Raw genomic sequence first — 10,111 nt, 5'->3', positions numbered from 1 at the left:
TAATTTTTGCATGAATTGTTATGAAGTATTTGAAGTTTTAGTACAGTAACAATCCATTTCTGTCTTGACCTGCACTGGTTGTTAGCTTGTCATTCCAGAAATAATCATTTCTTTAAACTTGAGGGTGTGCAGAGAAATATCTACAGCAGGTAGGACTCTTATTTCTTCTTATTCTTTCCACAGAACCATATTTTTATGACATTTGAGCTATTTCTTTAGGTCATGTAGATTCACTAACTACATTTTTTTGTAGCAGTCCACAAGAACATAAGTTTGTTTGCACAGTTGAATATGTAATGATTGCATTTATAAGATTCTTTGGACACCTAAACATGCTTCAGGCTTGCATTAATAAAACTTTTAATTCATGTAAAATCCCATAAGTTATGACTTTAACAAACATATTTAAATTGTTATAAAGAAGTGCACTTATCTTTGTAAAAACATCCATTTTCCAAATTTAAAACACCGCAAGTTTTACGTGTTGACATTTAAAGGACGAGTGAATATATTGTCCAAACTATCGCAGAACTAGACAGTTTAAATACATTTGACTGGTGGTTGGGAAGCAAAAGACAATTTATTCTGGTTAAACACTGATGTAAAGCGTAGCAGGAAATGTCGCTGAGCCTCCAGTGATCATTCATGGGGTTTCGTTTGAGAAATGATTAAACTGGTCTTCCCCACAAACCAACATGGTTGCATGAAACTTTCTGGGTCGATCGGGATCCTAAGCAGGAAAGACAGAATGAACAAACCATGAAAATGTGTAATAAAACTCAAACACTCTGAATCAACCAACAGCTCAGAAAATATATTTTAATCCCACCTGGATGGGGAATGCACAGGTAGGAACGTAACGGATCACGAAGCCACAGCGCCTCCTCTGGGATGTGTTGGGGTCGCTTGCATGGACAAGAAGTCCATCATGAATCTGTCAAAACAATTTCATCTCAACTGAGTTGAGATTGTTTAGGGATCTCATTAGAATTAAAAAGAAAACACCTACAGACATCTGTCCAGCTGTCAGAGGACAGAACACAGCTTCATCCACCTGGACCAGCTCCTCTGGGATCTCCTGGTTGACTGACAGCATGTTTCCAGGGCGGGCGGCTTGGCGATGGGGCAGCATGCCAGAGCAGTGACTACCTGCAGGACACATGTGACAAATCCAGCAGGGACAGTTTGAGCAGGACTTTGACCTAATGAACTAGAAAAATAGTGTTTCTGAAAAAGCTAAAACTCAGTTTTTGACATTAAAGCAGGATGAACAAAAGCCAAAAGAAGTAAAACGGTTGCTAAAAGCTCAAATTAGCCAAAGAATAGCTAAAAGGTAATATAGCAAACAGCTAGCTAAAGTTTAAAAGTGATTAAAGTCTACCAGACCAATAGAGAGCACTGTTCTCTCTGTTACATTGGAGCAAAAGTTTGGAATGATTTTTCTCCCTTGATAACAGGCAGGCCTTCTGTAAAAGAGTTTAAACTGTATTTAAAACTTTACTTAACTTAAGGATTGTGATTGTCACTTTTTATTTGTTATATATTTTATTCAAATTTCCATTAATACTTTGTAGATGTGTTCTTTTTTTAATTCTCTGACTGTATTCCTAAAGTTCTGATCAATTGATTGTTTTCTTGGATTGCATTATTTTTCTATACTATTTGGGTGGAGGCTTTATATAATTCCATTGGACTTCTGCCTCTTCCTGCTTTGTTATTATTATTAGTATTATTACATCTTTGATCTGCATTTTAATTGTGCAAACTAAACTAAACTAAACTACATACAGTAAAAGTAGCAAAATACAAACGAAAAGATAGTTCATGCAGAAAAAATGAGCTAAAAGTAGCACAAGTTTGGATAACTGCTAAAACAAGTTTACAGAAGCAGATTTCAAAAAGCACAATGTTTTCAGAAGGAATGGAAAAATTCCAATGCATTTTTATAGGAAAACACATTTGCAAGCATATATATATTAAAAGTATAAAACTAACATAATCCAAATTGTTTAATCCATTTCCTGAATAAGCTGAATGTTGTGATGTATGAAAGGTTAAAATAGTTTATATCTGGAAGTAGTTCGATTGCAAAAATTGTACAGATAAAATAAAAATTGGGAACTGTGTGAATGATGAATCAGCATTCAAACAATAAACATGCACAAAAATTACAGGTTTAATTGAAGCACCTGGGATGACCTGAAGGACACCGTTTTCCTTTTGGGAATCATCAAGCGCGAGCCACACGGAGAGAACTGGACCACCAGTGATTCCCCAGTACCTACAGACCAGACAGCCACAGTTCAGCTAAACAAATTGACAATGATTGACTTTTAAAGTTGCATTTACCTCAAATCTTGGTGCCAGGCCACGTATGGAAATCCATCATTTCCCTCAGGCTTGGTTTGCTCTCCTTTATTCACCTCCTGAATGTTGCTTGGTTTTAGCGCTGGGTATTTACAGATGAAACGGGAGTCCAGCAGGATGATGTCTGGGCCCAGGATAGCTTGGATCACTTGCAGGATTTGGGGGTGTTTGGTCAGGCCCATGACCCAGGGATACTGAAGATGAACATTGTGGAGGCTGTACTGAGTGTACTCTTTACCTGTGAAGGCATTCAGAAACAAAACATACCTTCATGTTTTTAAGTTATTTATGTGGGGAAAAATGCATCAAAATGAAAAAAAAAAAAATAGAAAATCTAAAATACACCTTAGCTGTACAGAAATTAGAAAGCATTTTATGTCAATAAACTTTATTTTTAACAAGGATCCTACACCTTCTCTGTATTCTACATACCAAACTCATCCTCCAGCTTAGAAAATGCCTCCTTGGCCTCCCTCAGCTCCGTGTCGCTCAGCACAGTCAGTGGTGAGAGGAAACCCTGCTTGTTGTAGATCTTCTGGAGTTTAGTCGTGGATGTAGTCATCTTTATTCAATCGTTTCACTGCTGATGCCTTGAGCTGTGAGCTTTATAGATTTGTAACAGACAAACTGTTGAGGTAAAGAATCATACAGCAAAGGACACATTTAGCAAAGTTTTTTTTTAATGTGATAAGTATCTAGTTTTCCCTCAGTTTATAGACAGTTGTAACTAAATGAAATGTAAAAATAAATGCAGTCCTGCCCAACTGTCCTGAAGAAAAACCTACATTACATGAACTGCTTCACCTCAACTGGTCTGTAAAAACCAGTTTAATGATCATTACCTGCTCCAATTTAGTTAATTGTTAGGAGTCACCCAAAAACAACCTGAAAATAGCCATGCACTGCAGCAAGGATGCCAAATCAGCTTTTCTCTTGCAGCAAAAAAAAAAGCATAGTAGATGATTAAACAAGGAAAACCTCCACCTAAAAATATTGTTTTAAATGTCTTGAAGGATTAAAATAAACTGTTAAATTGTTAATTTATTTAAACAGCTACTACAGAAGCATTTTCTTCTTACCTGACTTCTGAATGGTCTTGAGTTCAGTTTAAACTCGGATTATTTATAACAGCATCAGCTGGAAACTCCCACCATTGTGTCATTGTGTCAGCTCATAACTCTATAACTGGATGAATAGCTGAATTATAACTATATTTGGTTTACCAAATGTCATTTGGCGGTGGCAGCAAGCCTAAGTTGGGCCGAGACCAAAAGTTAATCAGTTGTAGAATTTCATACAATGATTACTTTTAGAGTTTCATTAGAATTTGTCCTGTGGTTCATGGTGAAGTTTTGCTAATACCACAGATATAGAACAAACACACATCCACACAAATACACACACCCACACACCCACACACACAGAACAATATGATGTGATGCTCGTTTTTTTGTTTGTTTGGTTTTTTTTTTTTTTTTACAATAATTACTTTCGAATTTGCATTGTTCCTAAGAAATGCAAAAAAAAAAAAAAATGTCAGGATAGCTGTCCACAGACCGGATCTTTGAGACAGAGATACATAAATACTTTATTACTCCCGGGGGGCAGGATTCGAGGCATCCAGAAGTGTTTGCTAATTATACAAAAAATGCATATGAAATAATGAAAAGAAGCAGAACACAAATTTGAACAAGACAAATATGCATAAGCACAAGGTAGTAGGGAGTACTGCATTCATGATTGATATATGTAAATATAGACATATCAACCATTTTATATTTATATATATATATATTAAAAACTGCTTTGAAAATCATGAAGTTTGAGTCTGAAACACACTACGGTCTTCTGATTTTCTTTTATCTCGACTCTAGGGACAAAACTATGTGTGTTCTTCCAATGTGAGGTTACTGTACTGACGTCTGCTTCCTGCAGGTAAGATACTTGCTATTCATTACTGTTTCCTAATTTTCCCTTTACGTTTCCTCCTGTCATCCAATGTGATAACTTGTGGCTGATGTAATTGTGTAATGATGAAGTGAAAGTAGGAATCTGCTTTGTAAAACTCTTCTCTCAGGTTGTTTTGCAGAAATATGTGTGTACTCCTGAAAAGTCTAATATAAACTCTCTGTTTGACAAGTAATCAGAAAGTAAGAAAGCAATGATTCTCCTTTTGTTGATGAAGTGTCTTTAATAAAATGTTTATAGCATGTTTGCTAAAATTAAAAACTTTATATTTCAGAAATAATCTATGATTAAGAAACAAACTTTTTTTAAGAGCATGTTTATATTGCTTGATTTAAAAAAAATGGAATAAAATTCAATTAGTCTAATCGGGACAGTGTAAAATTATAACATAAATGTAAAAGAAAATGTTTGATGCACTGCACCAGATTTAACCTTGAGCTAATTTTCATCTGCAGTACCTCCAGACAATAAATACCAATACAAAAGTAAACAAGTAAAAAGAAACAAATTAGAAACATTACCCCATTATTTAAGAAGTATGTAATATTAATTTCTTAAGCTCTTCAAAATAGAGACAAGCTAATTAATCTTTTAAGGTGTGAACCAGAAACCAAGTGAATATTCAGGATACATCACTATCAGGAGGAAGAACCTGGACTACTCACAACTCAGCCAGTCTTTTATATTTGTACACCTCATCCTCAACATAAACTCTGAGTCCCAACAGATGCAGTGCTAGGAGCAGTGTAGATTCCTGCAAGTACTGATAGTCTTATTTAATAAATATTTTGCCTTATATGATAAGAAACAATAAAGAAAGAAATAAAGACTACCAAACCAGTCTAAAGTGACATTGATGTCTGCAACTGAAGAGATGAAATTGAAAAAAGTATTTTAAAAATCTGTTACAAACGGCACAGATCCACCACTTGATGGGGCAGTTCACCTTTTTTTTAAATGTTGACGCTCAAACGATAAATCAACTATTTCATCCAAACGTCACTGTATTCCTCACAACACTTATATTTTTGAAACTGATTATTAAAATGTATATTTTTCTTCTACATTCAATTTATATCTGTGAATTTTAAAAAAAAATCACACTATTCTGTCTATGATTTCCTCCTCTTTGATGGAGTGAAATTACTTTTTAGTTTCTTCTCTTTCAGTATTTAATACAGTTTTATATTAACCCGTCTCTTATCATGATCAAAGATATCAATCATTTACATAAGTAAAAGGAACTGGTTAAATTTGTCCCCAAGTGTTCAGCAGAATAATTTATGTAATTAAATCATTGATTTTATTAAACAGAATTCAGACGTGAGACAGACTTGTCCTCTTCTTGACACAACAAAACCAGGAAGTTATATTTGGAGCTACATGGACAAGTTATAATGGAGCCACAAACCAAACATCATTAAACAAATACTGTATGTGGGTGTGACTAGTCTAGAGACCTGGATCCACCTCATGAACTTTGTGCTACAGAGCAGCAGAAGATGTTTCTACTGAGGAAACTGTGGACTTTTAAAGAGTAAAGACATATTCACTTACAATATAAGGGGTGGGGGTGGGGGCTGCTTCAGTGTAGTAGAGTTTCTCTGTGGAGTATTTTATTTTTCTATAAAATTTATCACAAACCAACATTAAACTGGGCAAAAAAAAACCCCATCTAGATACTGTTTGTACTAAATGAGGAAAACCTTTTTTTTTTCTGCTGAAATGAGCATAAAACAGCACTTAGAGAAAACTTGGATTTTTATTTAAAAGTATAATTTTGCGTCACACTTTGGAACTACTTCTAATTGCAGTATTTAAAGTAAACAACTTTTTACTTTACAAAAGCAGATGCTTTTGTTTAAACCATATGTGTCAAACTCAAGGCCCGGAGGCCAAATGTGACCATTGTTGAAATCTTATCTGGCCCCCAAGATGATATGTGAAACTTAAAATACTTCTATCTCTATTTTTTTCATTAATCTTTGATTATGATGTCGAAAGCACAACAGAAAACATCAAATGAGAGCAATCAAACTCTTGCTGAGGAACTTGTGACAAGAAAAGATGTTGAGTATCTAACTTGAGTTAATGTAGATTCTGAAACCGACTCTTTGAAAAATGTTTTAATTTTGGACCCCTTTTGTAAGTGAGCTTGACACCCCTGGTTGAAACGAACTACTGTATGTATCAAGTCCAAGTACGCTATTTTATCTAATAGTCTATCTTTTGATAATATTTAATTTTTTCTTATGGCAACATTTCATATCATCCAGGCACATGACCTATGATTTGTCTTATATCAAGTCCGTCCAAGTCCTAAAAAAAAGGCAAATTCTTGTAATAATGTCACAGATCTCTTATTGTGAAGTTCAAAGCAAGTCTGACATGTTTGCATCCAGTCAGATCACTATGGAATCAAGCCTGGATCATGAATCTCTGCTGTGTTTACCTTCACAGACTGATAAGGCCTGGCTCAAAGACCACAACAACAAAGGAGCAGCCTGCAGGATTAGATTAAAATGCTTTCTAACAAGGTTGAGTCAGGTCCTCTGGATGGATTCTTCTTTGTTGAAATATTTCATCTTTTATTCAAAAGATTTATTCAGTCTGAGGAGCTGCAATAAACTCAATCTTATAAATAGTACCTTTTCATAGTGGATCAACCAGTTTGTCTGGTGACATATTTGCAAAAAGAGGTCCATCAGCCCAACAATTGTTTGTTAGTGCCCTATTGGCCGAGTGCTGAGTGATGCAACAGCATTGTAAGAGGGTGGCACATGAACATGTAGGCCTCAGCCCATGTTAAAAAACACATAGGTTCTTTTCACAAATATGGCTTCCTTTTCTTCTCTAAAGCCAATGTTCCTCTCTTTAAAGGATGTGCACATCTTCATCCCTGAAAGAGTGACCGCTGGCCTTCATGTGAGTGTAGACCACAGTCCTGGCCTGATGATATTTGTTGCTGAGCTTGTTGCAGCTCCTTAGACTTAAAAAGTATTTAGGATCAAAGACGAAACGTTTAAACAAACCAGAGGACCTGTCTCAACTTTGTAAAATTCATGTACCTGGGTTATTGAGCATGAATCAGGACTTTAAATGCTTTGTTTCCACAGAAACCAAATTTAATATATGGGAAGAAATATGGAGGTAGTCTTTAAATAAACTCCACTGGTGACCACTGGTTGCCAATTAGTTCTACATCACCTGGGGAACTTGAAACACACACACAAGGGGTGCGAGTGTGTCCGTGTATTTGTATTTGTTACCTTATTATCTTTGTTAACAACACATACTACATTGTGAGAACCAGCAGCTCCTATGGAGCCCAAAGCCCCCAAAGCAAAAACTGTATTTATTAAAAACTTACAGTAACATCAGTTTTGCATTACTCTGTAATTGAAAGTAAATATAAAAAACATTTTCATATTTCTACTGGAAGTGTCCCTGGCTACACTGGAAGTGCTACAGCTTGCTGCCTAATTGAAAATCAGTCTAAAATTGTATGTAATGAACTAAACTGACATGTATATCTTTAACATGAATAGTTGTGAGGAAAAGATGGCAGCAGTCCATTTTTCATTTGTCTCCGCTTCACTGGAACCAGTCTGGTCAAAGTTAAACTCTTACTGCAAATTGAAATTGCTCAAAGAGTTAGCTACTACAATTAAATTGTTGCTATTCTTTCTGCAGAACTGCACTTTGAAAGTGTTTTTGTCTCAGGGTTGAGCACCCTTCCAGGCCTCGTCTAATTGGAGCCTCCTAGACTCCTGAGTATTACCCAAACATACTACAGTCAGGGCTTCTTAGGCTGCGTTCGAGAGAGATTGGACCAGGCACTAACAACCTTCATCTGCGGGACACACCTCTATTTCATCTCACAGCTCCTAGGGTCTAGTAGTCATGACCCAAGTTCACCGCGGTGAATGGTCCAAAAGGGCTGGTTATACCATATATCTCATGATTGGATCGGTTTTCCAGGAAAAAGGAGAATAATTCTTACAGCCTTTGTTGACAATAGTCATCAAATGTAATTACCATATTTTCTGGCGTATAAGTCACAACATTTTACCTAATTTGCATACCCTGCGACTTATAACGCCAAAGTGACTCATTTCTGTTTTATCCCATATTTATAACCCCATTTTTGGCTGAAATTTGACAATTTCATTCATTCTCACCTGGAAAATATTGAACACTACCATTTGCAGCCACTAGAGGGCCCTGAACAAATATGGCAAGCCAAGAGTCTCATTAATAGGTAAAAGTGACTATTAATGAGACACTTGACTTACCATACAGGCCACCTTTGTCTCGCTCCAGAACTTCTGGAGCAAACGTTAAATCAGCTGCATTTTGCTGCATCGCCCAGACGAAATGCAGCTGATTTGACCAAAAAGTGCATTTATTAAAGAAAAGTACAGCTGAAACAAACTTTTGCTATAATTTCGAGCAAACAAATAATTGTTTTTAGGTGGTTATCTTGTTAAAAGTCGAAGAAAAGCACAGCGAGTTGTCCCTCTGCCTACTCCCACAGCTGCAAATCAGCTTTTGAAATACAACTGATTTGACCGTTAAAGTGCATATATTAAGGAAAAGTTCAACTAGGACACACCTTTTCTAGAATTTCAAGCAAACAAATAATTGTTTTTATGTGGTTATCTTGTTAAATTTCAAAGAAATGCACAGCCAGTTGCCCCTCTGTGCGCTCCTGCTTCCACGTATCGGCTTTTGAAATGCAGCTGATTTGACAGTCAAAGTGCATTTATTAAGAAAAAGTTAGATTGAGACACACCTTCACTATAATTATGAGCAAGCAAATAATTGTTTTGAAGTGTTAATCTTGTTACATTCTTGTTAAAGCCCTCCTGTGTATGCTCCTGCGGCCACCATTTGGCAGTCAGTCAATTTTTGGCACAACACATTTCCGGGTTGTAAGTGGTGGCGTGTAACAAACGTGACGCATCAGCGATGATGCATAATAGATGCGAATTATACAGCGAAGCTACGTTTTTATGTTTTTGTCCACTTTATTAGACATATTTAGACTGATGTGACTTATACGGCGGTGTGACATGTACGGCAGAAAATACGGTAATTCCAATCAGAGACTGAAGTCCTCCTGAAGGGCGATCATATGCTGCTGAGCGGTTCTTCATTGTTTCTAGTTTTCATCCTCTGCTCTTGTTTCTTCAGCTCTTCTGTAGCCAAAATCTTCTCTCTTAAATCTTCAGATCTGATCCAAGTCTTCAGGGCTTGACGACCATGTTCCTCTTCCACCTGAACTGACTGACCAACTTTTCTCTGCTCTCTTTTTTTCTTAAACGCACCTCTTGTCTGTGAGCTGTTTGTGAGATTCAGTTTTGTTTGGTGGCTCCTCAGACTTAAGAAGGCCTTTGGATGAAGGACAAAATATCTCAGCAACAAAAGAAACCATCCAGATGATCTGACTGAACATTGTTGGAATTATACCTGGAATAATGAGCATGAACTTTGGTATTTTTCAACTTAGTTTACTTACAAGGGGCAGAGTTCAAACCCAGGCTTACACAGATGTTACTTTGAAGCTGCGGTCGCAAGGTCTGTCCATGGACAGTATAAAGAAGTGCCTTTTAATAATACTTATCAGACAGAGACAAGGTCAAGACAACCTCTGCTTTCAGCTTATAGATGACGGAGGAGGCCTTGGAGACACACCTGCAGACACATCTGCAGATACACCTGCACACACACCTGCACACACACCAGCAGATACACCTGCAGATACACCTGCAGA

At 36.6% G+C, this 10,111-nt stretch overlaps 1 protein-coding gene across 1 annotated transcript; it reads right to left on the bottom strand.

The window, feature by feature from the left end:
- Nucleotides 1-643: 643 nt before the first annotated feature.
- zgc:174917 (uncharacterized protein LOC565650 homolog) lies at nucleotides 644-2,929 on the bottom strand. The gene is made up of 6 exons (XM_037675070.1): nucleotides 2,800-2,929; nucleotides 2,350-2,605; nucleotides 2,190-2,281; nucleotides 1,010-1,149; nucleotides 830-934; nucleotides 644-730 (listed from the first exon to the last, which is right to left on the bottom strand). Exons 1-6 carry the CDS (start codon nucleotides 2,927-2,929, stop codon nucleotides 644-646), a joined length of 810 nt encoding a protein of 269 aa, XP_037530998.1.
- Between the last annotated feature and the right edge of the window lie 7,182 nt (nucleotides 2,930-10,111).

This window comes from Nematolebias whitei, chromosome 4 (assembly GCF_014905685.2).
Source record: "Nematolebias whitei isolate Nwh7 chromosome 4, NemWhi1, whole genome shotgun sequence".
Taxonomy (NCBI): Eukaryota; Metazoa; Chordata; class Actinopteri; order Cyprinodontiformes; family Rivulidae; genus Nematolebias; species Nematolebias whitei.
The sequence above is the reverse complement of the archived record's forward strand: the minus strand, read 5'-3'. Positions and strand labels throughout refer to the sequence as shown.